Source organism: Dromaius novaehollandiae, chromosome Z (genome assembly GCF_036370855.1).
Source record: "Dromaius novaehollandiae isolate bDroNov1 chromosome Z, bDroNov1.hap1, whole genome shotgun sequence".
NCBI classification, from domain to species: Eukaryota; Metazoa; Chordata; class Aves; order Casuariiformes; family Dromaiidae; genus Dromaius; species Dromaius novaehollandiae.
This window is the reverse complement of record NC_088132.1, coordinates 65,346,301-65,373,638: the sequence shown is the minus strand read 5'-3', so window position 1 is coordinate 65,373,638 and position 27,338 is coordinate 65,346,301. Positions and strand designations below refer to the sequence as shown.

The 27,338-nt window shown below is 39.7% G+C and overlaps 1 protein-coding gene across 1 annotated transcript; it reads left to right on the top strand.

Annotated features, from left to right (window-relative positions):
• The first annotated feature begins 73 nt into the window (after positions 1-73).
• Positions 74-23,280, top strand: LOC112995767 (sorting nexin-18). Its single transcript, XM_026120960.2, has 2 exons — positions 74-1,694; positions 20,845-23,280. Exons 1-2 carry the CDS (start codon positions 125-127, stop codon positions 21,096-21,098), a joined length of 1,824 nt encoding a protein of 607 aa, XP_025976745.2. The 5' UTR covers positions 74-124; the 3' UTR covers positions 21,099-23,280.
• Positions 23,281-27,338: the final 4,058 nt, after the last annotated feature.

Sequence of the window (27,338 nt, the reverse complement as noted above, 5' to 3'; positions counted from 1 at the left end):
CGGCGGGAGGCGGGGGCGGCCGCGGCGCTCCCCTGCCGCAGCCCCGGCGGCGGCGGCGGGCGGGGGGAGCCGGCGGCGGGCGGCGGCGGGAGCCCCCGGGGCGGCGGGCTGGGGCGGCGGGGCCATGGCGCTGCGGGCGCGGGCGCTGTACGACTTCAGGTCGGAGAACCCGGGGGAGATCTCGCTGCGGGAGCACGAGGTGCTGAGCCTCTGCAGCGAGCAGGACATCGAGGGCTGGCTGGAGGGCGTCAACAGCCGCGGCGACCGCGGCCTCTTCCCGGCCTCCTACGTGCAGGTGATCCGCGCCCCCGCCGCCGAGCCGCCGCCGCCCGCCCGCTACGCCAACGTCCCCGCCGGCGGCTTCGAGCCGCTGCCGCCGCCCGCCGCCTTCAAGCCGGCGACGCAGCAGCCCGCGGCGCCCGCGGCGCCCGAGCCCTTCGCGCTGCCGCCCGCCGCCGGGTACCCCTTCGCGCCGGCGCCCTACGGCGGCTCCTACCAGCCCAGCCAGGGCAGCGATGACGACTGGGACGACGACTGGGACGACAGCTCCACGGTGGCGGACGAGCCCGGCGCCCTGGGCAGCTCCTACCCCGACTACGAGGCGGCGGGCGGCGGCGGCGCCTCGGGCCGCTACCGCCTGTCGACGCGGTCTGAGCTGTCGCTGGGGTCCCGTGGCGGCGGCGGCCACCCGGCCGGCCACCCGCACCCGCCCGGCGGCGGCGGCGCCAAGAGCTCAGCCACAGTGAGCCGCAACCTCAACCGCTTCTCCACCTTCGTCAAGTCCGGCGGTGAGGCCTTCGTGCTGGGCGAGGCGTCGGGCTTCGTGAAGGACGGGGACAAGCTGTGCGTGGTGCTGGGCCCCCGGGGCCCCGAGTGGCAGGAGAACCCCTACCCCTTCCAGTGCTCCATCGAGGACCCCACCAAGCAGACCAAGTTCAAGGGCATGAAGAGCTACATCGCCTACAAGCTGGTGCCCAGCCACACGGGGCAGCAGGTGCACCGCCGCTACAAGCACTTCGACTGGCTCTACGGGCGCCTGGCCGAGAAGTTCCCCGTCATTTCCGTGCCCCACTTGCCTGAGAAGCAGGCCACCGGCCGCTTCGAGGAGGACTTCATCTCCAAACGCCGCAAAGGCCTGGCCTGGTGGATGGACCACATGTGCAGCCACCCCGTACTGGCCCAGTGCGACGCCTTCCAGCACTTCCTCACCTGTCCCAGCACAGATGAGAAGGCCTGGAAACAAGGCAAGCGCAAGGCTGAGAAAGACGAGATGGTGGGTGCCAACTTTTTCCTGACTATCAGTGTCCCTACTGGCCCTGGGGCCGGCCTGGACTTGCAGGAGGTGGAAAGCCAGGTGGATGGCTTCAAAGCCTTCACGAAGAAGATGGATGAGAGTGCCCTGCAGCTCAATCACACGGCCAACGAGTTCGCCCGCAAACAGGTCACTGGTTTCAAGAAGGAGTACCAGAAGGTAGGGCACTCCTTTAAGTGCCTCAGTCAGGCCTTTGAGCTGGACCAGCAGGCCTTTTCGGCAGGCCTCAACCAAGCCATAGCCTTCACTGGGGAAGCCTACGACGCCATTGGGGACCTCTTTGCAGATCAGCCCCGACAGGATCTAGATCCTGTGATGGACTTGCTAGCGCTGTATCAGGGGCATTTGGCCAACTTCCCAGACATCATCCACGTCCAAAAAGGTAACACCCTTATGTGTCTTCTGAAACGATAATATTTTACTTATTAGTGGTATCCACACAGCTGGAGGAACCAGGGGCTGAATTTGTTCTGTGTATGGCTTGCTGGGCTTGGGCTAAATCTTTCAGTGTTAATTCAGGTAAACTGATGCTAAAAATACCAAAAAACCCCACAACACTGACAATTTTCTTTCTGTGCCATTTGTTGGGAATGTTATTGGCTAGAGGTTACCAAGTTTGGCTGTGTGTGTGTATATATATACATATGCGTATATATATATAAAGGAAACCATATCTGCCTATACTACAGATATATTAAAGATTAAAGAGCTTGTTTACAAATGAAGTGGCATGTAAACATGTATTACTGTTTTATATACGTTAGATCTTAGATATTAGGTCTTAAATCTCTGATCTAGTAGATATTAAATATGGAGTAATCTGAAGATATTCCAATTGTCCATCTTGTCTGGGGTTTAGCCTCATAACATTGTATTATGTGCATTTTGCAGTGTAAGAGATTCAGATGAGAGGTTTAAAGCAGCTGGCTTTTGTCTCTTTGGCCATGCACTAAACACTTTTAATGCCTTTGTAAGGATAATAGCCTGCCACAGTGTACTAAGTAGGAATTGTTTATCCTCTTATTATCATAAAAAGGTGTTGCTCATCTGTTAACCTTGCTGCAGCTTTCTGGCTGAAGCACGTTTCTCGGGTTCTGATTGCTATTTGTGTGCCACTTTGTGATCCGCTGGAGAGAAAGCATCTCCAGTAATGAGAGAATCGTCTGCTATGTAACTGGTGACATTTGTTCAGATAAGCAGAAGTTTGTAATGCTAAATATGTGTAGGTGATTTTGCTGCTGCAAAGTTAACACTTTGATTCATATATCCCTTTGCTGTTACACTCCTTACCTATGATTTTCAACTTGAAGATCAGAGGCTTGTGGGGATTACAGCTGTGAAAGTGACCGAGAAGGCATCACACATGCTGCACAGAAAATGCTGTGTTTAGCAGTTATAAAACAAAGAAAATACAGGAGCTTCTTCTCTGGAAATTTTTTTAGAGATTAATAACTGTTGTTCTGTATCCTAAGTGGCAGCGCTTGAATTGTCAACCACAGTGAATCAGTCATTTTTCCACTTTTGAGACATTTTCAAGGATTTTGCATTTAGAGCAAAACAGTTTGAAAAAAACAGCTTTCAGAAAGTGTGCATTATTGCCGGGAAAATCTGAGGAGCTAGAGCTGGTATAAAGTGCAAAGTAAAGTGCCAAATTTGTTGTTATGTAAGAAAGTATGTTTTTCATAAAAAATTACATACATCAAATTCAGATTTTCATTCTCCTGTAGAATCTTGAGAATTCAGTGAAAACTTTGAAAATTGTAATGTTATTTTGAAGAGAAAATGGGAACATGTAATCTAACCTTTGAGTTGTTCTTTTAGCTGGTGCGGTATTGTGTTCTGATAGCAACTTTCAAATATTTTAAATTTGGAGAGAAGGGTGACCTTGGCAATATCTCATGTTTAGGAGCAGAGAATTTCAAAGTGAGCTGTCAACTAATAGATTATTTATAATCTGGGAAAAATTAAGGGGAAGGATTTTTATTAGCTGAAATAAAACAGCAGGTAGCATATGCTATTTAAATAATATATCTTAAAGCTTTAAGACTATATAGAGTTCTTCCCTGTAGTATTTTTGGAGACTTTACTTTGAGAAGAAGATTGGGAATAAGAACATGTGTGGTTGACTCAACCAGTATTTCCTTCAACTTGTTTGTCTTTGCTTCTTCTTTAGTTTTGTTTTAGTTTGCACTTACTGGTAGGATTTACCTTGATGAACTGGGGAAAGTTCTTCTAAATGAGCTTCCACTAGAGAAATGCATGAGCGTGGCACACAAGTGGAGTAGATTTTGTGGCAGAATGCTGTTCTGAAAGTGGTTGGAGAACAGTGAGTCTGTGTACATGTGTTAATGTTCCAGCACCTCGAGGCTAGCACTTTTTTCAGTCGAGTGTTATGCCTGGTACTTACTTGTGTTCAGAAAATGACATAGGCTTGAGAGATCTACTTGGTCTTTTGAATGGCCATATGCATCAAAGGAATAGGGTTAGAGCTAGGTTACTTTTTTTTTTTTTTTGCTTCCTCTCCTTCCTCTTCTTCCTCTTCATCCCCGTCTTCCTCTTCTTCCTTTTTTACAGAATAGGCAAACTGGAAGAAAACTGAGGGGAAGATCATTTTTCCCCCCGGTATATCACTGTTTTACTATTCTTAAGAGCTACTAATAACAAGGTATAACTTTTCAATTCCAAATGGTAAACTTCAACTGAAAATATGAACTGCTTGGTGTTCTTACAACATAATAGAACTCCTTTAAACTTACAATCTGGGAAAGTTGCCAGTATTTGAGAATTATTGTTATTTCTATAGACCAAACAAAAATCTGTTGGTGATAATAGATCATCTGAAAAACAGAGTTCGACTGTCTTTCAGTGTTTTATCTTCTATTGTACAACTTCTTGTAATAAAATGACCCAAAAGTGCCCTTAGAGGAGTAGAAATAGTGGCCTGGTTGACACAAGGGGCATGGCTTGTAAAAAGATAAACTCTGAAGTTATGAGTACTTCTCCATTTTCTTTCTACATACTGCAAATGCATTGTCCATTTGGGATGAAAAGCCCAGTTCTTTTCTACCCTGCATTTCTACATTCCCTCATCCTGAGAAACACCAGAAAATAAGGCTGGCTGTGCCTAAGATTTACCCAAATCTGTGGGTGGAATATGACACTGACTTGTCTAATATGCAAGCAAGTGTAATATTAGACTGCCTTGTCTTGTTATGGGTTTGTTCTGCTGCAGGTGGACAGCTGCTTAATGCGATTTGGGATTTGAGATTAGACGTAAGGACTCCTGTTTGAGTCGAGATTAAAATCTGAGTAATATACAAGTTGGTTCAAGTGTGTTTTGTGGTATGAATTGAGAAGTCTGCACATGTGGGGTTTTTGAATCATTTCTGCAACGTTTCTTCTGCAAAAAGAATGCCGAAGAATCTCTGAGCTGGAGACAAAAATTTTACACCTTTTGGACATAATCTATTCTCCTAGAATTACAAACCAGAAACATAAAGCTCACTGTTGCTTTGTCCATATATTGGCAGGAGTGTGTGTTAACCACTGTGCTTTTAATTTTTCTGGGGTGCAGGTTTTTCCGCCTCTTGTGTTGAGGACATCATACATGATCTGAAATGTTTGGAAAGGGATTGGCATTTTGGTCAATTATATAAATATAAACATCATAATCAGTAGACTGTGGGTATATTTTGAAACTGTTTCTGGTCTTATGTTTACTGTCAATATTTTATGAAGTGACAATAATTTCAATAGGAGATTTCTAAAGATTCGCCTCTTTCTGCCTCCTTTGAGTACCCAGTGTTTAAGGAATCTTCTGAGGTGAGAAAAAGTTAAGGTTCCTGCTCCAGAAGAGGCGAAAGAAGGATTTGAACTTTGTTGTCCCACATTCCAGTTGAGTACCAGCTTGGCTGTGCTTTGTGAGAGGTCTTATCTGGTATTGTGTGCACTCCAGTCCATGTCTGAGAAGATCCATTGGATTGAGACCTACAGTGAAGAACACGTTGAGTTGGGAATCCCACATTTCTGTCTGGAAATACTTCATTTGAGAGTCTCACTGAGACTGTCACCAAGCATTTCGGTTCCAAGACATGGATTTTGTGAAAACTGGTTGTTCTTTTATAGGTTTTATTTTGAAAACTGAGCACTTGGGGGGGAAATGACATCTGTAAGGGTAGACAACAGCAGAATGGTAGCTCTGAGCATCTAAGCACTCAAAAACCTTTATGAATCTAGCCCTCAACCCCTCTTAGGGAAGAGTTTCTAAAGTGCTTACATGAAAGTATTCTTGTGCATACCTGTTTTCTAGAATGGAGGATCCAAATATTTTAGACAGAAATATACTTGTGCTTAGTTTTCTTTGGCCTCTGGCAGTACATTTGTTGAAGAGGAAGATTAAGTTTAGTACGCTAAAACTAAGCTATGCTTTTGTTTGTCGTTTTCTTTGGCAGAAGTGGTGTATCTTCCAAGAAATATTAGATTCAATTGCTTTAAGTTTGAGAGGAAAAGCAGTTTCCCATCTCCATATGTAATGGAGAATGCCTTTTTCTGTGTTACTGAGGAATACTTGTGGAAATTCCCTGTGCATTCTTGGCAGAATAGTTCCTAAATATTAATTGCTAGGGCTTCACTCTGCTGATGAGATCTTCTGACTTCCGTAGTCTGCAACATAAAATGCTCATTGCAGGCCCATGCAAGCTCAGGTTCAGGAAACTTATGCATGTGTGAGAATTTGAGATAATATATGCTAGTATTGTAGTTCATGCTTGTCTGTGGCTATCTAGTCTTGATATTTGCTTAGTTAGAGTGGAGAAATTTTTTTTTCTTTTCGAGTTATATTTGAGGAGTTACTGAGGTCTCTTATGACTTCTGAAAGTGGAAGAAATACTGGTTAACTTAATGTTTCATCTCTGCTTTCCAGAATTCTTCTTTGTCTTATCATGATGATGTTAATGCTAGTAAACTTCGGTTATGATTTTTGCAAAACAGATTTGAAAAAGTGGTTTAAATGTTTTCTAAGATGTAGGCAGCAATTGACTTCCTCTACACTCCAAGATTTAAAAGAATTAGATTTAAAAAAAAAGAAACAGAATGATTCTTTTACTTCTTGATCACTGTTTCAGAAAAGGAAAATAAGGCAAATAGTCTTATTTGCCTGAAGCAAACTTAATTCTGGACATTGGCTTTAAAGAATGTCCAGAGTTTGTTTTTAGACTATCTTACAAAATTATAGCTGAAAACATGTTCCAGTTGGTAATGTATCAAAATTTCAAGCATCAGTAAAACCCAGCCCTGAACACCACTGGAACTCCCTGTAACATTTTCCCTGATTCCTGAGGGGGAAAAAGAGGGGTATGTGTGTTCGTGAGTGAGTTAGACTGCTCAAAATTCATACCTAAAATTTTCTATCACACTGTAAGAGCAGGGCTTTTCTCTCTTGCTTCTTTTCTAGCCTCCTAAATTTGTTGTGAGCTCATGTTCTCTCCATCCCCAATTTTTTACTCTCCCCTTCCCCCCGCTTCTTTTTCCCTTTGGCCCTCAAATACATATACTTTGCATGGGATTCAGCTCAGCTAAATTTACTGTCTAAAAGCTAGGCACGTAATCTTAGCCAGATGACCACTGTAGTCAGTAAAAAGAGATGGGTACCTACGTTTCATCTGTTTAAGGACTTTGATGAGCAGGGATGGATTACTCTAGGATGCTCGTTGTATTTCTTGCTCTCTCAGCTTCCCGTTGCTGTTGCAGGGATGACGTACGATTTGTCTGCTTGCTACTGAAACGCCCAGTAGTGTGTTCAGGTTACCAGTGAAGGTAACCTTAAGGTAACTGAGACTTTCAGATGGCTAAGCTGTGAGAGCATCCCCTTATTTAGTAGCTTTAATAAATTATAGCTTCCTTGGTGGTAAGTGTGTGTAAATCACAAAAAGAGCAACAATGAGTAAGACTAAAATTGGGCAATGGCCTTATTTGAAAAAGATTAAGCAGTAAGAAAAATTCGAGCTTCTGTGTCCTGTCTGCATGAAGAAAGCCTAAAAGATGCATGGGTTTCCTTAAAGTACTTTTTTTCCCTTTTTCTCTTCTCCCCTTCCCCCTAATCTCTCCTTAGATTAGTTTTCTGAGGGAATCAGATTTATGCAGTCATGATGCGCTTCTGGGTCCTGTTACTTCTTGGAGCATCTTAGCAGATTTCATACACATTTGATGAGGGAGAGAGTTTTCATAAATGATAAAACTGCAGTGAATTTTTCAAAAACAGGTGGCTTAGAGGAAGGATATAACTGTTCCTCTTGTGGGAGAGGTCACGTGCATTACTGCACACCAGAGTCCATTCAGGCTGCCCCTATAAATACTAACAGGCTGGAAATGTTTCGATCAGAGCTCACACCTTTAGTTTTGATCACAGGAAATACAGTTCTCAGCTCTTGTAAGAACAAGTACTTCTTTTAAGTTCACCTTGTTCACTTTAGGCATTAAGGCTCTGCCTATTGCGTAAACCTGGTGAACAGCTAGAGAGTAGTAGGACAGTGCAGATACTAAGGAAGTAAAAATGATTTCCCTAGAAAGAGGAAGTAATTTTTATTTCGAAGACTGTTTTTCAGCTTGAAGTTTCTGAAGAATCGGGGGCGGTAAAGGAGCCACTGTCCTGCCCTTACGGTTGAGAGGACTCCAGGTCATGCTAAAAAACCTGCCATCAGAATTGGGAAGGCAAGAATTGGTAGACTGAAAACGGAAAGTAACGTCTGGAACTCTTTCAAGTCTTTGAAAGCACATTATCAAAAACAAACAAGCTGGCCAATTTTTTCTATTTTGCAAGTCACCTTTCATACAAGGATACATTTCCACCTTTCCAACATCTTTCCATGACTTTACTGTTAGATTCTGTGTTTGAACAGTTAAAATGCCACGTTAATGTGTGCAGACTGTATAAACCTATCCAGCTGGTACCTTACCTACTTTAACTTGCCCAGTTCAAATAGCACCCTATTCAAAGTTCTAATAAAAAAATTAAATCACGTTTGGCTTAGTCCCCAAAACATTAGTCTTATCAACAGGCTGGAGCAAATAAATGGCAAATGCTTTCTACACAATCTGTTAATATCTTTCCTGAAGGCCATGATGATTTAAACAAAAAAAAACCCATAGTAGAAAGTGCATTTAAAATTTTGGAATGAATGTTTTTCTGAAATTGGTAATGGAGGGCATACATTTAAATTATGCATGAATATGCAGCTAGCTTACAGTATACTGAAGAAAGACCCAGTCTACCAAATTTCATGGTAATCACACTACATTTTCCAATTGCTTGCAGTTCTAGGTAGGCTCAAATGCAGTCTCTTTCTCCTTGAAAGGCAGACGATTCTCTTCTGCCTTTATTATACTGTAACATTATTTTATATATTATATAATTTGTAATCTCTATATAGCATTATAATGTTTTATAACATTGTAGTGTTCACATGTTCTGCTTTTAAAGTACTATAAAATATATTTTAATTGGTCCCACTGATGTTGTTTTACCTTAGATATTTTTACTACAACAAGGAGTCTACTTCCTGTTGTCCCTCCTCAGATACTGCAGTGTTCAGACTTCCAAGAGAGAGCATTTGAAGTGCATTAGGGAAAAAGTGGAGCAGTATCTGCATTTCTCTCATTATGTAAATTTTTGGATCTTGACTTTTTTCATATAAATTTACACAGAAGTTAGGCCTATGCACATTATATTTGCTCCTCTGCTGCTTAAGCAGATGACAGTGGACAAAAAAATGCCATAAATTGTGCACTTTTTTTGCTTCGTTCAACCTATGCAGAGAGCAGCATCCAAAAGCAGCTCTTTCACAGCATCTTGGTAAAGTAGGGGTATATGAGTAGGTGGACTCTCCATCTGTACTTGCTTCTTTTGGTGATGGGATAGCAGTGTCTGCTGCAGTGTTACCTGTCTTCTCCTGTCCATCTACATCTGGTGAAACTCAAGAAGATTTTGAAGAAGCTATCATTTGATATAATGATGCTTACATTCATTTTGGCAATGACTTATACTCATCTTCTGTAGATCTAGAGGAGACATTTGTGCTCATATGCTGTTAACCAGTTTTACTGAAAATTAATTTATATCATGCATACATAGCCTCATTTCTGATTTATGTTGTTTCTTGAAGTAGGCATTATGAATGTAGCATTTATAAAAGCTGTTAAAAAACTGTAGCATCATTCTGACAGAAAAGTACCTGTTCTTCACATCCCGAATGGGAGGAACTAGTGTTTAGAACAGCCTATGGCATTTAAACTGTAATAGACCAACTTAAATTCTGGAAGAACAAAGATGTTTTGTAAGAGCCAGTTGAGCCTAGGAAGAGACGAAATGCTGCTGTTACAAACAAACAGGTTTGCATTCTGGTTGTACAGAGATACTCACCTCCTTTCTTTTCTTTTGCCAAGCATTTCTATCGTAGGAGGCAGGAGAAGATATGAAAGAAAACATAACATGTTTGTCAGAGGCAGAGGCCAGTCTGTTTGGTGCCACACTTAAATGTAAGCTAGTAAGAAGTACTTGAAATCACTGAAAATTTTCATCTTGGTACTTCTACAAATTGCACTGGCTTAAATTTTCAGGAGTATCCACCCTGAGACAGTTCAGCATGACGTGATTTTCAAATGACAAATATACTGTATTTCTGACAAATAGGCACATATACTGCATTTCTGATACCCAGACCTAATTTAAGTTCCACTGTCTTCTGTACCCCCAGTCTGTAGCATCAACTAAAGTGTTGTCAGAGATAAACTCCTTAAATTGTGCCTGTGCGTGCTGAGGAGTACAGGCTATCCTAGCACTGGACAAAACTAGCATTATCTAATGTTTGCCTCTCGGGCTGTGATGCAGAATGCTGTGTTTATGACCATGGAAAACAATGTACGTAACCTAGCTGGACTATGGGTCTTTTGTTATTCTGTTCATTTTTAGGAGATCAAGTTATTCCTGACAGGCCTCCCTTCAGGCATCGCTATAGGTACACGTAAAGTCAGTAGAATTACTCATTAATGCAGTTCAAATATGCGCTGTAGTGGCTAGGATAAGGCAGTTTGTTTGCGGAAAGCACTGTCTCTATCCAGGACACCTAAAGATAGATGTTTCTTTTAAAATCACTGCATTTGACGTTTGAATGGAAAACTTCCAACGGATTTTGCACTGTTTTCACATGTGGTTACGTAGCAGTATAGGGTTTTTTTGCTTTGTTAATGGCGTTATGCTGAGCAGTAGGTGAAATAGGCTGATAATTCTCTAGAATTTCTTTCGTTAGTTCGACGTCTTGCTCTCACATACAAGCATTAGCTGCTTTACGGGCAAACTGTGGCTTGTTGCTTGCATAGCATTGGAATTAGCCTAGTGATACATTCTTATTGGAGGTGCTGCATGCCAGACCTGGTGGGTTGATCTTTGGGACTTTAGAGCTGAAATGCACATTGCCGGTGTGTTAATTTAAATATTTTTCAGCAGCATAAACATTTTGGAGACTCTGAACGTGTAGAGGTCTGATAAAAGTCCTTGTCGCTGTGGAAAAGTAAATTGGCCAAGTATGCTCTTCTTATGTGTATGCACACCAACTTGCTGTTGTAGGTACAATGCATCTAATCAGATTTAAAATGTGGGATTATAAAAAGAATGGGATTGCAGTTAAACACGTACAGTATTCATTAACACTGATAGTTCTTTAAAGTTGAGTGCCATTTGACACTGCATTCTAGCACCACTGTTAATCAGATATATATGAGTTAAATTAATATCTTTGTTAAAATGAGTAAATGTGGTTAGAACTTGTCAAGTTTCTGAAATCTCTGGCAAAGACTGTTTTATTTTTTCATGATCTCTGGATTGTTTAGATTAGAAAGTGATTTTATTTTGGACTGGTGGTTTCAGTAAAAGCTTTCAGTGGGCTTTGCAAGAGGATAACTGGAAGCGTAAGCAATTCTACCTAACATTAATCATCCAGCAGTCAATCAATGTTAACCTAAATGTTAGCACAGCACTGTAATTTAGGAGTGTAGATTTTTAGGATAGTATTATTTTATTCTAATAGTGTTTTGAGCAATCGGAAAGAAATAATAAGAAATAAAGCTTTTTAATTACTGTAGTATTTTGCAATAATTGCTGTTGTATTTTTAATTGCTGCAGATTCTGAAAACATTATAGCCATTTTCACATATCTGTATAAAAATCCTGTATATACTAAAGAAGGTGCAGTTTCATTTGTTTTATTTTTGTGTTTCAAACTTACTTTCACTCTGAAAAACAGAACTTTCTTAAACTGCATTTCCACTGTCAAGGAGAACATGATCAGTGAATTAGAAATCCTGGTTTTGGAGGTTCTATTTTGTTGGCATTTTCAGAAGAGACAAGGCACTACTGCTTTTTGTCTTTGAGGTTGAAGATCACTTGGTTTTTTTCTGTTTAAAACTCTAAAACCAGATTTTAGAGTAGTGAGTTGTTCTTTCTTTAGTTACTGTGCTGATACTTTTTCACTATGATATTTCTTTTATACAGTTAAGTCTCTACTAGGGAGGCCTTCTGTTTTTAATTTCAGGAAAATTCCCATTATGTTGCTTTCCATTCTGTATCTTGGCCAAAAATGTAAAGAATTTGCAGAATCTTAACTTAGCATAGGCTTGTTCTGTTAATCTTTGCTCATTGCATTCTTCGCAAATCATCTGTCAACAGAGTGAAATCTCCATTCTGTTACATGCAATTTTATAGTTTTACTTTGAATTGGGAGAGAGATGTTGTTTTTTTGTCTTTTATGGGCAGGGGAGGAAGGAATTGGTCAAGCAGTACAACTAACCAGAGCTAATATATTTTTATACTGATGCTTTCCCATTGTGCTGCAGCTTCTGTCTTGGTCACTTTGAAGTACTATACATTACAGTTAATACATGTGAAATTTCACAATAGCATATGAATTAGCTAACATTTTCATATAGCAAAGATGAGTAGAATATAAGTCTAGAACTTGTTTGTTGATTAAACCTGATTTGGACTATTTGTTAGTACTGAGCAGTGTGAGTAGCAGCAGCAAAATAATTGATGTACTTTTCAATTGTTGATGCTACTTCTGGACTACTATGTAGCTTTTTGAAGAAAATTATGGCTAGTTCTGTTTTAGGAAGCTTCTAGTTGACTCCCTGTAGAATGTAGCAGAAAACACAACCTTGAGTTCACTGTTCTGCTTAGTAGAGTTTCATTGCAACCACAAGAACTAGAAATTTCTTTTGTTTTTTTTCCTTATAAATGGTTTGAAATTCCTAATGTAGCCTTAAAACATGGGTAGAAGTCGCTTAAATTCTTGTGCTAACCATGGAATGCAATTTATTTGTTCCTATAGAAACAATTTGAAATTCCTGAAGATAAGTAGCGGACTATGATTGAGGAAAACCTACCCTCTGGTTTCTAAAATCTCTTTTACAAAGAATGTTCTTGATGTTTAAGGATGGCCAAAAATCAGTGTTTGCTTATAGGGGAAGATGACACTTAAATTGTAATGATTGCAGTCATGCATTGCATAGAAGAGTTCAGGGTATGATTTTGCGTTACATATAGTCTGGTGTGGTGGTTCTGCTACTTCCCTTGTGTTGGATCTAATAATTGTGTAGCCTTGGGCTGGGTCAGATTAAATAGCTAAGCCATTGATAAAACTAAACCGCCGTCTCCCTCCCCTCCAGGCCAAGTGTAGTTTTTTATTGGATTAATCACTTGAGTCATCCTGTAACAACATCTTTGCTAGATACGGTGTTGGTGGGAGGGCCATGTCGACTGGCTTGTTTTGGCAGCAGTCTGCAGTTACGCTGGATTAGAGATAATGTTGTTTCTTCCTCCAGTGTTCTTTTGAGAATGATAGTAAGTCAGACCTGTGGCTGTATGCACATGGGCTACCCAGGGTTTGCCTCTTCAAAATTTTAAGCAAAGAGTTGTGGTTAAATGAGCCTAGCATTAGATTCCTTGATAAGGAAAGAGTAAACATATTTCTAATTACATTTCTGCTTTTCTATCCTTTTGTGTAACTCACCAAAAGCAACGTACTGAGTATATTGTTTTCTCCCTTCCTTTTAGAGATGGTGTCTAATGTTAGAGATGATGTCTCAAAATAAAGGTAAAGCAAAGGGAGTCATTAGAGTTCAAAGTTCTCCCTTGAATATTGAGTAGCATGTTTTAAAAGACACACCACAGAAGCCTACTGTTAGGCCTGCATGTTTAAAATATTGAATATGAGGGACAGCTTAATGGCATGGAAATGCAAGTTATTTTACTTCCTTGTAAGAAGTAATGCACCGAATTTTATTTTGTAGTTTGCTGACTGTGCAAAGATAAAAATTATTTATTACACAGGTATTTTTATTTTCTCCAGATTCCTCAGTTGTAGCTGTTGAAAGATATTCTCTGTTGAACTTTGAGTTTCTTTAAAGAGCACAATGTTTTCTGACTCTAGTTTACTTCCCTTGCGAGGGAGCAGTCTTTCAGAGGAACCTTTGTACTTTGACACAAATCCTTCGGGGAGGCTGTCTAACTGACGCGTATTGGCTAGCGGACTCAAAGGAGACATTCAAGAATGTGGTGTTCTTTGTTTTTGCCACGCTTTCCACTGATACAAAGGCCAGAACGATCACCCTCCTCAGACGTTTTCCATTTTGTCATTTACAGCTACTGTCTTTCTCTGTGTCATTTACAAATGTCTCTTAGGTTGTTGGTGCACTAGCGTGTTTGGAGCAACCGACTGGCACGTGTCACCTTCCCATCCTGTGGAAGCACTGCTGCTTCTTGCCCACCGTGCAAATAGTGACTTCAGCAGTGCGTCAGGCAGCAAACACGTCCCTTCTGTCCCTGCCGAAGCCAGTTAGTGAAAGGCAAAAGCTGTCACGTGAGATGCAGGCCGTACTGCTTGGCTGGCACTGAACTTAGTTCACTCCTCCTCCCACCCCCCCCTTCCCCAAGTTCCATTAAAAATGTATTCCAGAAAATTTTTGTAATGTATCTTGGGGACCTGCAGGACTAACTTCCCTCTTTTTTCTCCCATGTCTCCTTTCATTCCCTTTGCAGTTATTTTGAAATCTTTAAGTTGAGGTGTTAACAATAACAAAAACATGGGTATTTGCTAAAAGAAATAGTGTTATAATAATCATAATAGTTTTGCATATATTTCTGTTATCTGGCTATTAGTGAAAGAAATCTATTTGCTCTGTTTTAGCACAATTCATCACCAAAGTGAAAGAAATACTCGAGTAACTGCAGTCATAAAAGCATTAGATTATAGGATCTTAAAAAATTAACTTGTTGGCTTTTACAAGCTAGGTGAATTTTGAAGTTCATTATTTTGGACTAACATACTGAAGATGTTGCTATATTCGTGACTTAGTGGGTGACTGTGAATTGCAGACCTGTGTCACTTCAAAGGATACTTGCTACTGTTGCACTGTCTTTTAGAGAAGGTGTTGAGCTCACTCATTTGTGTTTGATCCCATATTCCTCCCCATACGCAATGTTGCTGTACGCGGTCAAATCACTGCTGTTGCAGTACTTTCTCAGATGTATTTCAGAAAAGAATGATGCAGTTATAAACAGTATTGCTCATTACTGCTTTTGTTTTTTAAGAATCCAGCAAGCCCACCCATGGGACAGATGTCCATTGTACTACATGCTGTACGAATGCAGAGCAAAAAGGGGCTCTTGCCCCAGTGAATTTCCTAGTTCTAGGCTTGTCTTTATTTGTATTACTAACTTAAGATGCAGCTGAAGTTTTGCTCTTGACTGCTGTATGCCAAACTCCAAAGCTGATGTTGAGGTGCTGCACTGAGGAGGGGTGGACACGTGGCAGTGTGAGGTTGGTTGGTACGCTTTTAAAAGTTACTACCGTTATTTGGCTACTGATTGCCCATGCTGGCAGGTGCAGGGGAGATTTGGCTTTGAATGAGATGCAGGAGTTGGGTGAAGAGCAGTCGTGGTTGCAGGTCTTCGGGAGCTGAGCCCCGTGACGTTTGCTTTCCTGTCACGTTGCGGGCCGCAACTTGAGCTTGTGACATCCCTGCTGAACATGTGAAGAACCAGTGCAGGGTCACTGCTGGTCGACTGATCATATCATGCAACTGGATGCAATCCATTCCACATGCAGAATGGAGAGCTTGGTGACACGCATGCATTCGCGTGAGTTTCGTGTTCATATGTGTACTTACAGTGCAGGGGGAAAGTGAGCACAAGGTCAAGAGCAGATTCAAACCCACTCTTAGTTAACTGTTCACACCCTCTTAAAGCATTCGTAGTAGTAAAAAAACTGCAAGTGATAGGAAAATGCATTGTTTACCCCGAACCTGAGTGCTTGCAAGTTCAGGATTTTTTTTTTTTTTAAGATATTTGACTCTTTCAGCCTTGTTGCAGCCTCATATGTTTGCAAGGCCTGCCAGTTTATTGGCTCTATACCCTCTTTTTTTCTCTTTTCCTGATAACTCCTCAACACCTATTTAAGTTGTCATTCATATTGTGTATTTCACAGATTGGAAGTATTTATTTCTTTCAGGAATTTTACATTGTCCATGTCTTCTTGGCTGCTGGCATTGTATTATGAATGTCCCATATTAAATGTGTTTACATAATTTTGCATTGTCTAATTGCATAGATCAAAACAAGCACTGAAACCTATGTGTTTCTCTTAAGCCTTTGACAGTATTCAGTGAGCATCAATGTCTGTTTAACATCAGGCTTTGGACAATGAAAAACAGCATTTGCATCTGCTTTTCCCCACCTTTAAAAACAGAAATTGATATAGGGCAGCTTTTTGAGCATTTTTGATCCAGGCCCTCTTTGCTGCTTGAAAGCTAGTCCTAATTAGTGGAACCAGATCTCCTAACGGTCTTTTTTGTTGGACTGGAAGCTTTAAATGCAGAGGCAAGTTTTTACAGAGTCTTTAGAGCTGGAATTAAAACACACACACATATGCGCACGCACGTGTGTGTCTGTGTGCGTGTGTTCCATCACTCTTGGAACAGTGCTTTCTTGGATATTTATCCCAGACATGTATTTAGCAGATTTCCTTAAACTAATATGCATTGGGAGGAGGCTGCTTCTGTTTCTTTTCCTTAAAATGTGTTTTAGCTTTTTCTAGGGCTACCATAATTTTCCTTGAAATATGTCTTGCTCTTTTGATTGTCTAAACTGATATTTGATAAGTTAGGATCCTTAAAATCAGAAACCAGCAGGTGTAGTTAGGCTGGGGGGGCAGCTTCAGCAGCCTGCGAGGGCAGCAGCAGGGCTGGAGGGGTAAGAGGGGGCTTCAAGGGGAGGGTGAGGAGTTTGGCATTGCAGAGGAATATAGGGATTTGGGGCAGAGCCAGGAGTGAAGACTTTGAATTAGGTACTGGCGGCAATGGATGGATTAGTGGCGATGAGGGGAAAATGTGTGGAGGGTGAGGTTTTATGGTATACAGGCTGTGGTGAGAAGGGTTACAAGTTGTGGGTCAGGAGGTGTTGGGTTACCATGGGACACTTACCCCACCCAGACATCTCTGACCAATACCTTCATTTTTGGGCAGGGATGCACAGTAGGAGCTACTCTTTTCGCCCCTCTTCCCTTGCCCTGTCCTTCTCTCTTTTGCAATTAGAAACGTGTGACCTGCTGAGTTTAAAAACAGGTCTTTAATTTTTCTGTAATTTTAAAATTATTTGACCTGTGTTCTCTAAAGCTTCTAATTCCCCCAGTTTTGGGGAAAATAGGGTTGCAAATCACTGCTGAAAGGGAGAAATAACAATGTATCAGTGTCACAAGCCTCAAACAATCCTGCCCTTGCCTGTGCTTGGATTCTTGCACCCCTGAAGGCAAGGAATCTCTGCTGAGACTCAGAGCTTTGCTCATACAGATTCAAATAAAAAGGTTGTGGGCTACAAAGACATACTCTGAGAAAATTTGAGATGAAAAATGTTATGTTATTGTTAGTAAAGCTATTTGCAAAGCTGTGCAAACTAACAACACTTTTTGCCAAGACATATTGAAATAGATGCTGAGCAAATTACAAATGGTATTTTAGAACAAATGATTTACTTTCCTTTTTAAAATAAGATAAATGGGATTTTTTTTTCTGTGTGTTTTGGGAAGGGTTTTTTTTACCCTAAAAACAAGCCAAAATTTTTCCTCTGTTACTTTAACATAGTTTTGCTAATAATTCAACACTGATTTTGGAGGTACTTCAAAAAGCAATCGAGTTCATGCTTAAGCGTAAGTATAAACTCATGTCATACATTGCTGACCTCCAGTTGTAACCTACCTAGATTTTAAGGGCAGTTCCATTATAGTGTCAGCATGAATCCATATGCATTAACACAACAGTATTCATGCTTGCAAGTTTTCCCTCTGGATTCCTTTTCTTAATTATGCATCTTTAATGTCAGCAAAAGGCATAATGCATAATATTTCTACTATGGAGGGTTTTCATGTTTGTTAATATATAGTTTTTAAAGATGTAAAATAATTCAAAGATTGTACAGGCCAAGAAATTTAATTACACTTTCAGCTGCTGATGCTGTAAGTTCCAGTATTTTTTTTTCCAGTTTGGTCATCTTAGAAATAACATTTAAAGCTGTTTCCCCACACCAGAACTAAAGAGTTGTCATATTTATTTAATCAACTCCATCTGGCTTCCAGTAAGTCCCAATTTTCAGTTTTTCATAGTTCTGCATGGATTCTTGCAATGCAAACAAAATGTAGAGAAAATTTTTACTAAGACTGCTTTTGTTTGTTGAAAGAAGTGTCCTTCTTGAGCAAGTGGGAGTTAACAGAGATTTTTCAGAGCACGCTCTGCCTCACAGACTCCTCGCTCTTTAAAGGAGAAAATAGAGATCTTCTGGCACAGACTTGCGTCCCGTTGCTTGCTGTGCTGCATGTGGAAAGGTTTCTCGGTTGTGTTTTTTTGGGCCAGGCTGGAGATGATGAGGTCAGTCGGCTGCAGCAGCCGGTGCCAAGCGGTAGGTGCCACGCGGGGAAGGTGCAGCTCTGCGTCAGGCGGTGCCGCTCGCTGCGGCCGGCGACAGCGCCTGCCCTCGGCCTCTCTAACTGCTCGGCGCGCTGCCTTCAGAGCCGGAACGCAGTCTTCGCTTTACACTTATTTTGTTAGTAACATTACTGCCACAGTTAAAAAAAAAAATAAGGGGGCGGGGGTCCATATGGTCTTTCTGCACGTACGTCACCACAGAGAGGAATTTCTTAAGCTCTTGGCTGAGAGCTTATACCGGGACTGCAAACAGAGAAGTTGCCACGTAGAGTGCAGCCTAAATGCAAATTAAGGAGAAAAAGAGCATGAGTTTAAGAGTAGAGAAGTACTGATAACAGAGGGTATATTTTCCAAGTGTTGGTTATTAAAATAAAAGAAAAACAGCCCACGTGCCCCCCAATTAAAAAGTAATCATTAGATATTTAATGAAGAAAATTCATGCATGCATCTCTGATTTTAGGAATTCCAGAGTTTATTTATAAGACACCAGCCCCTACTCCATTACAAAAATGAAACAAACTTTGCTCCCCAAGTCTACCGTATCATCTGGTATTTAACTTGGCTCTAGTGTGAGCATACATTCATCCTCAGTTCTGACTCGTTCCCTGGTGAGACATCAGAGACAGGACAAAAGATGACGTGCTCTACCTAGTGGGATGCCAAACGCCTTTGAATGCAAAGCCCTGAGCGGTGCCTGTGCTCCCCGGCTGCCCTCCTACATTGCTGCGTGCAGCAACCCCCAAAGTAGCTGCGCGCAGGATCCTGTTCCACTGCAGCAACTCGAAATTGCAGAGTGTGTGTGTCAGGTTGCTTGGGGAAGGAGTATTCACCATGGCAGATTAAAAAGTCCAGCAAGGAAAGAATGGAAGATAGATAATATTACCGTTGATAGATAGACTGTATTCTTACTGTTTAATGCTGTTTACTACATGTGTGGTTTCAGGCTGACAAGATTTCTCTCCCAGCAGATAGATAGGAGATTGTCCCCCTTAAAGATATATAGGCAGAGAGGCTTCTCTGTTAGCTTGCAGGCTACTTTCTGCTGATGGTAGGGAGCACAGAAAAGCGTTTCTTCAAGGAAATGTAAGGGGAGGACTGTCACTGAAGTGTAGTCACTTGTGTGATACAAAGTGTAATATGAAAGGACAGAGTTATTTAAGACATTACAAATAGGTGAAGGAACGAGTAACTTTAGTGTGATCATAAAGTCTGTGAAAAATGTCATAAGACTAAAATTTTGTGAGAAGATAAAAGCAGTATTGGTATGACTGTCTTTAGTTATATGAATAAAATATTTATGTAATATTTATGGAGTTCCTCAATTTGGGGAAATTGGGTCCATGAAAATGAATGTCTAGGACACAACTTAGTATTCTATGTCAGTATTTGAGCCTGGTTTTGGCACTCTTCTGTTTTGCAAGAAGTGTGTGCTTTAATTAGCTATTTGGAGGAGGAGGAAGGCTATCAGTTCTTTTGCTCTATTTTTCTTCGAGCTCCTACAGGACTGTGTTATCTCCACCTCGACTTCTATAACTTTGAAATAAGCTTCTAGATTCTGTAGTACTAAGGGACTAATTTGGGGGTATCTGGAATGTAAAAGCACAGTGTGTCAGATTTTGTGTATTGAGATCTTATTTTGATGTCTCACATTATTGAAAGTCAGGTTTCTGTATGAGGTTACTTTTATGGTGTTTACGTAGGCTTAAATCCATCTGACTAGTTTTCTAGGGCTTTAATGTTTTCCACCGCTTGTATATTTATCAGTCATTCTCTAAAGGACACCATCTGATTTTTAAGATTGTGAAATACAAATGTTGTCCTTTACTAGCTTTTGCAAGCTAGATCTTTCTTTAAAAAAATTGGGGTTTTTTTTTTGACCACATTCACTATTCTGTGATTTTTTACTCTGAAAAAGCTTTTATTGCTTTTCAGCATTATTATTAAGATCTTTTAGAGTGTATTGCTATCAGTGAAAACCCATGACTACAACTGAGATCTGCAGTCGTCAGGGTCATGCTCTTCACTCTGTTCTGGTAAATTTAAGTCCTGGACAAGTCAGTTCTACAGTTGCTCTCTGTTTTATGTTCCATGGCATAATCATTCAGCCTCCATATAGTTAGAATGTAATTTGAGTGGCTTCTCTTTTACAGGCCTGTTTTATCTGTTAAAGCTTACTTGCTTATATGTCACCTTTATGTCAACTCTTTATGCTTTCCTACAAAAAATTTATGAATGTGATTTAGGTTACATATTCTTGGGTAATGTAATCTTTGGCAGCTAATCTTATTAACAGCTAATTATCTGTGCAGCTAATCATTGCTCTGGATTTTTCCAAACGTAATATCCAGAGTGGTGAAATTTTTATGCTACAGATTTTAGTACTGTAGTTGTAAAAACATCTTAGTGTATATATATGTGTGTGTGTGTATATCTATTAAATCACTTGTTAAAATATAGTAAAGTTCACATTGTCCTCACAGTTCAACTGTTTTATTTTGTTCTTTACACAGGAGCCCTTACCAAGGTAAAGGAGAGTAAGCGGCATGTGGAAGAAGGGAAGATGGAGCTCCAAAAAGCTGAGGGCATTCAAGAACGCTGTAACATTATTTCTTTTGCAACCCTAGCAGAAATTAATCATTTCCACAAAATTCGTGTGAGGGACTTTAAATCACAGATGCAACATTTCTTGCAACAGCAAATACTCTTTTTTCAAAAAGTGACACAAAAGTTAGAAGAAGCTCTTCACAAGTATGACAGTGTTTAATCTCTGAACTTTGATCTGTGAACTTTCCTCAATATGAAAATGACTTCAGTAGCAGAGCAAACATTGCTGCTGTTAAAGAAATATTGCCAGTGGTAGATGGTGGTACAAGATTGGTTTTGTGTTCACCTGGAATCCCAGTTTAATCTGATTATGTAGAAAGAAACAGTTATATGGCTATGTAGTAGAAACAGTACCACGCATTGTAACTAAGTTATACTGTGTATGCCGACACTACCATTGTAACTTTTTTGAAATAATGAGTATACTATTTGCCTTATTGCTTTTTGAAGTATGGTATTTTAGTGCATACTTTGTAGACCTCAAAACGGTTTGGGTCTTTAAGGAAGCTGGCTAGAGAAAAGCCTGCTTCAGATGCCTTTTTACTCTCCTAGATTTGGATTTCCTAAATTCAAACAATTCTCTGTTTACAGACTCCTACTAGAGCAGCTATGTGATTCTGTGCCTTTAGACTCTATTTTTCCTTTTTTAGTAAGTCACATTTTTAAGATCGAATGAATGAAGGGTTGATGCCTATGACAGGAACTGATTATGAAACCTCATATTGACTGGAAAAAATCAGCTGCCATCTAGTTTGCACAGCAAGTTCTGTCTTTCAACAAACGTCTCAAAAAGGAGATTTTAAAATCAATTCACATTTTCCCTGAAAATGGAGACTACTTGTTACATGTACTAGGATGTCAAGCACATATACAAAAATACAACACCACTAAATCCCCTTTCCTGAAAGAATATTATATTGAGAGGTTTTGTGATACAAAACATCAGTGCAAGTGAAAATTTGAAGAGCTAGCCAAATAGAAAATTATGTTTATCAAGGGGATATGAATGCAAGCTAAATGGCTAAAACATTTTTTTTACGTTTCAAATGATCTGCTAATTGTTCAGTTGCTGATCCAGTTTAATTTCAGACTTGCATCTACATTGCCGGTTGACTGAACTGAGACTCCACTGTGATTCATTAGTTTACTAAGTTACAGATTTTCAGGGATGTTCAGCAACATAAATGATCTGAAATCAGTCTTGACTGAACTGACTTGGAAAACAGGTGGCATTTCTATGTTCATAACACTCAAGAATTAACAATTGTCTTAATTTTTATATAAATATTTTTGACAAGCAGGGTGCATTTATATACGTAAACACTATCTTTTTAAAGAGTTTTCTGACTTACTTTCCTTGAATTAAGTCTGAAGTTTGTGTTTAACCTATTGGTTCCCTTCTTATAGGTCAGTATGAGAGAGAGTTTTTATTTATCCTATCTTTTTTCTCTTAAACAAAAATAACAAAACCTTCCAAGGAAGCAAAATGTTTACTTTTTTGTTTTTAATTAAATTAATCACAGGTAGCTTACACAAACAAAAGCCTGGAAGATGAAGTTAAGTGATAGTTACATTCAAGTATGAATCATTCCTCCCCTGTATCTCAGAAATGTACAGCTCTGCCACTAGATAATGTCAATTTCTCTAGCTTAACCCCACAACCACTGTTCTAAAGGAATAAATTTAAGAAAGTACTTTCGTTTTTAAGATTCATCCCAAAATGCTTTGAGATTACCATTTTGAGCACTTTGCATATAGCAGTGCTGCTAATATGTACCCAGAGAAAAAATACAAAATGATGAAGTGGAAAAAACAGTATTTGTAGAAGAAAGGACAATCAATGAGGAAAGCAAGCTGGCAAGCGTTTGCAAGCTATTAAAAGAATGTTGCAAAAAACAACATAGAGGAAATAAAATACGGACCATGGTCCTAGGGCTGACTCACTCTTTATTTTCCTCATGATGTCTCATTCTACATTCAAAACTCACTGCTTCCCACAGTAGTCCTTCCCGTATAGTACTCCAACTTCCTGTACATAGTTTAGTTATTTGAGATGGTCATGAGCTAGTGCTGAGCTGGTTTCCATGGCTTGTGTTTGCTTAAGCCAGGTATTGTTTTATTAAATATCTTTGCAGTAATTAGGTCAGACTACAATCAAATTCATTCTACATGGAGGTGTTAAGACCTGTTCAGAAATTGATCTTGGTCCAGCTGAAGCATTTTAGGAGGTTAGTATTAATGAAATGTACATGTCCGGGGGAAATTAAGTTGCGATATGTATACATACAGCATTATCAGACAGGTACAGTTTTCCCAAATAAACTGTCATGGCCTTCACCTTACTTTCTCATTTGTCAATTTTTGGCGTGGCGTTTTAAATTTGTTAAATGTGATTTACAAACAAAGCTTGACTGGAATCCTGGATGTGAATTGTTTCAGAGTTTGAAAAGTTTCAAATGTGCATCCATATGAGCATTCTTTCTTTTTTTTCCTCCACTCCTTATAGGGAGCTGGAGTTAACCTGAGATAGGAGCAGTACTTGGGAACTATAGTTTTAATTTTATTCGGAACAAGTATTATGTTGGCCACTCATGACTGACTGATTACTGGATGGTGTGGTCTGAGGTCCAGATATACTCTGCAGTAAGGCGAATGCAAATCATGTGGCACTCCAAATGCATCAAATGAAATCTAACAAGACTCTCGTAAAATCAGTAAATGGGGAGAGCAATTTAGCTCCATAGCTTAATGTTAAATGCCTTTGTTTTGTACCGTTCCTGTAACTTGTTTTAGATGCTTAACAGTTTTTGCATTGATGATAATAAGTATCTGGTATACTTGTTGAGAGAGAGGAAGGATGAACTCTTGAAAGCTGCAGGGCAGACCCACCGAGGTACTGGTTTCTGTGAAAATGTTGAATCCAATGGAAAACTGTAGAATAAACTCATAAGTGGAATATATCTACTTAAAATGACCAGCAAATGGAGTGTGAATGTCTCTAACTAACTTGTAGTTTCTCGATTTAATAATTAACAACCTGCTAAAATGATTAGATCAGTTTGTTCCCTAGCCCTTTTGTTGTATTATGATTGCATAGAAGACAGTTGCCTCGCTTGATGACTTTTGCATATTTTCTAGTTTCTCTCTGCCAGCTTCAGGGTCAAATGGCATGTACACTTTATTTAGGAGTGTATCATGGACAACCCAGCTTAGAGAGATCAGTAGGAAAGTTATGTGATGATGCAACACTCAAGCACCAAAGAATTTCAGAATTTTTTCAAAATGTTGCATATAAAATTGATTTCAATATGTTGCATAAAAAATTGATATGCTTTTAGAAAATATTAATGAATTGCATACAGTGAAAGCATGTACAGTGTTTTATAAGGCACGAGTATCTTTGTGGTGAATTCCAAGATTTTATTTGCAGTAGCTCATTATTTTGCCAGACCTTCTCTATTCTAGCTCACATCTTTCATGCTGGTTGTCTGCTCCAGCCTGAATTCTTTTGGGAAACTTAAATGAGAGTTGTTCTGCTATTTCTAAGAATGAAGTCAGAAAAAATGTTTCTTTTCTGTCTTGATATCTTTAAATGGTTTTGTTGAAAAGCTCTAGTTCTTTCATACTTTGGAACAAGGACTTGGAATTTGGCGGAATTTTTACCTTTTGCATCCTGAGATATGCCTCCTGCACTTCCTGTGAAAATTCTCCTGAGTTGCTTCCAAATACTTCCAAGTTAAACTAACAGCTTCTCTAGCCCTACTGTGCTGAAGTTTGATGTATAAATTTTCTGTAGCTTCTATTTGCTCCAGGCAGGTTTTGATCTTCATCAGCTGAAGCTAGGTGAGATTTCTCTGTTTTTCCCTTCATCCAGAAGTGGCAGAATCTCGCAGACCAGAAACTGAGCGAAGATGTTGTCTGAGGACATGAGAGGAAAGAACAAGCTGTCTCAAGTGGGGCCTGACAGCTAAAGCAAGGAGGAGGACCACGTAGGGACAAAGATCAGAAAAGGGCTGGAACAGACACCCTTTGACTACAAAAGCCTGTACCTGATTAGACCTTGGGCTTCCAAAGCATCAGTGTCACTAAAATAGCTCTAATAAGCAGATGCAAAATGGTAACTTAACTTCCTCTAGTGGTAAGGATGGCGACTTTTTGTTTCCCTCATTATCGACTGCTTTCTTGGCTCAAGGATCAAAGGTCTGGTATGGCAGTTAAAAGGCTTTAAACTTGCTGATGAACTGTAGATTTAAGGACTGGCAGAGACGGCGTAATGCAGCTCTATGGTGTAGTTATATGAGTGTCAGCAGAGTTCCTTGTGCTGTATTATCTGGGGTTTTTTGAGAAGGAGGGAGCAAGGAAAGAGGGAATTGATTTAGGAAGTTATGCACAAGGAAAGACTATGTTAAAGAATACTGAAGTTGACAATTTAGTAAAAAAAAGCTAGGAAATTTCAGAATTAAAGTTGCCAGTATAACTACTATGTCTAGGCACACCATGATACATGACCACATACTGTTTTCCCAACATTTCCCTGCCTGCTTCAGTGCACAGGCTATATAGGTCTACTAGTTAGTAGGATTCATCAGTGAGAGTGTTGTCTGTATAATCCATACTTCATTTACTGCATCGGCTGGACTGTACATGGTGAGAAAAAAGGGCAGTGTGTAGACCAAAGAGGTAGCTCACTCAGCCTGTTGGGTGGTGCTCAGAGAACTAGAGTCTGTCCCTGCCTGTACCCAAGTTCTTCTGAGCAATATAAGCCACACAAGACAAATAATTTGCATTAAGAGTGTACTTTTCATTTTATGTAGGCTTGCATTAAGACCCAGGACCCAATTTGAAGAAGTGCTGGGCATTCATGGTTTTGGTGAAGGCTATGGAAGTTCTGCTTTGAACAGCTACAAAATGCAAAGTTCTCTGAAAAAAACAGGAATTCATGATTTTAAGTTGACCACCAGATATTAAAACAGAGTTCTAATCTATCAGATGCAAAAGGGGAATAATAAAACCAGCTCATCTTTCTGGAATGTTGTGAATATAAACTCCTTAAATAGAGTTTTCAGACATTGCATTATTGAGATTAAAAAAAAAAAAATCATAAGGAAATTAATACTCTGTCTTCCAAATGAGGCGTGAATATTATTTGGGAAATAAAGTATGGGGCCATGTGCAGAGCAGTGAAGCAAAACAAGCCTCTGGAGAGGGCTCACTCAGTTACTATTCATTCACTGAACTGAAAGGGATAAAGGAAAAAAAGAAAAATAATATCTGATTGTGTGATTGGAGTCCATTCATGAGATGTATTCACAAGGAAGCTGAGATAAATTGCCTGGTCTGCGTTAATTCTGACATTTCCTAATATTTGAGGTACTATTTTTGTAATTTAGTAATTTTTCAATGTAATACAGTACAGGATAGTAGCTACTATACACTAAAACATAAACTGTGTAATTATACAAGTGATGTAATTTCAGCCTATTTCAGACTTGCAGTCAGTGGCAGAGCTGAGGCATGCCTTCAGTTAATTTCAATACATAATACTGTTAGATGTGGTAAAAAAGTTCTTATTTTCTAAAGTTAAAAGACATTTCCAGTACCAACCTTCTGATAGATGTGACACTTTGCAACTACATTTAAGACTAAGCACTTAATTTTGTTCCTCTTTGAAATCAAGGGGAATTTATTTCACCCGACTCCACTGGGAGGAATATCAGGCTCTGTGAATCTAAATTAAATCCTGTAGTCAATCCAGGCAACATTCAGTCTATAGTGTTCCTTTGCTTTTTCTAATTTATAATTTAATTTAAGATGCAGAATTTTAAAGATCCCTGTCAAAAAGAGCTTTTCTATAACTTTAATAAAAATCCACTCTTATTTTAGAGAATATGAAATTATCATATAAAATAAGGAATCTGAAGGAACTTTTTTTCACTGTTTTTAGTTTTAAATAGTGTTTTCCAAGGAGCATGAAAACATTTTCTGTCAGAAGATAAAATCAGGAATTTTTAATTTCAGTCTTTTTTTCTCTTTTGATCTGTATGATTGACACTGACAGCTAGTTTTTTATTGACAAAATAATGCTGTGTTTGAGGAGAATAACACAAATACATAATAAAATAAAATGGATGAGATAGTATAAAGTTTCATTCATAATGAGTTAGAGTGGCTAGATTTCTCATGCTTGGTATTAGTTCCCTTCATGGTATTTTTTTTTTAAGATTTTCCCTTTGGAAAAAAAATGCAAGGGTCTGTCCTTTTAATAAAAGTTGTATGAGAAAAGTAGGCACACCCACCCTTTTTTTAAGCACTGTCTCACAGATCAGAATGGTAGGAGGCCAGGTTCAGTTCCTTGTCCGAGCTCAAAGGGTTCTCATCCGTATCTCTCTATCCTAACCGG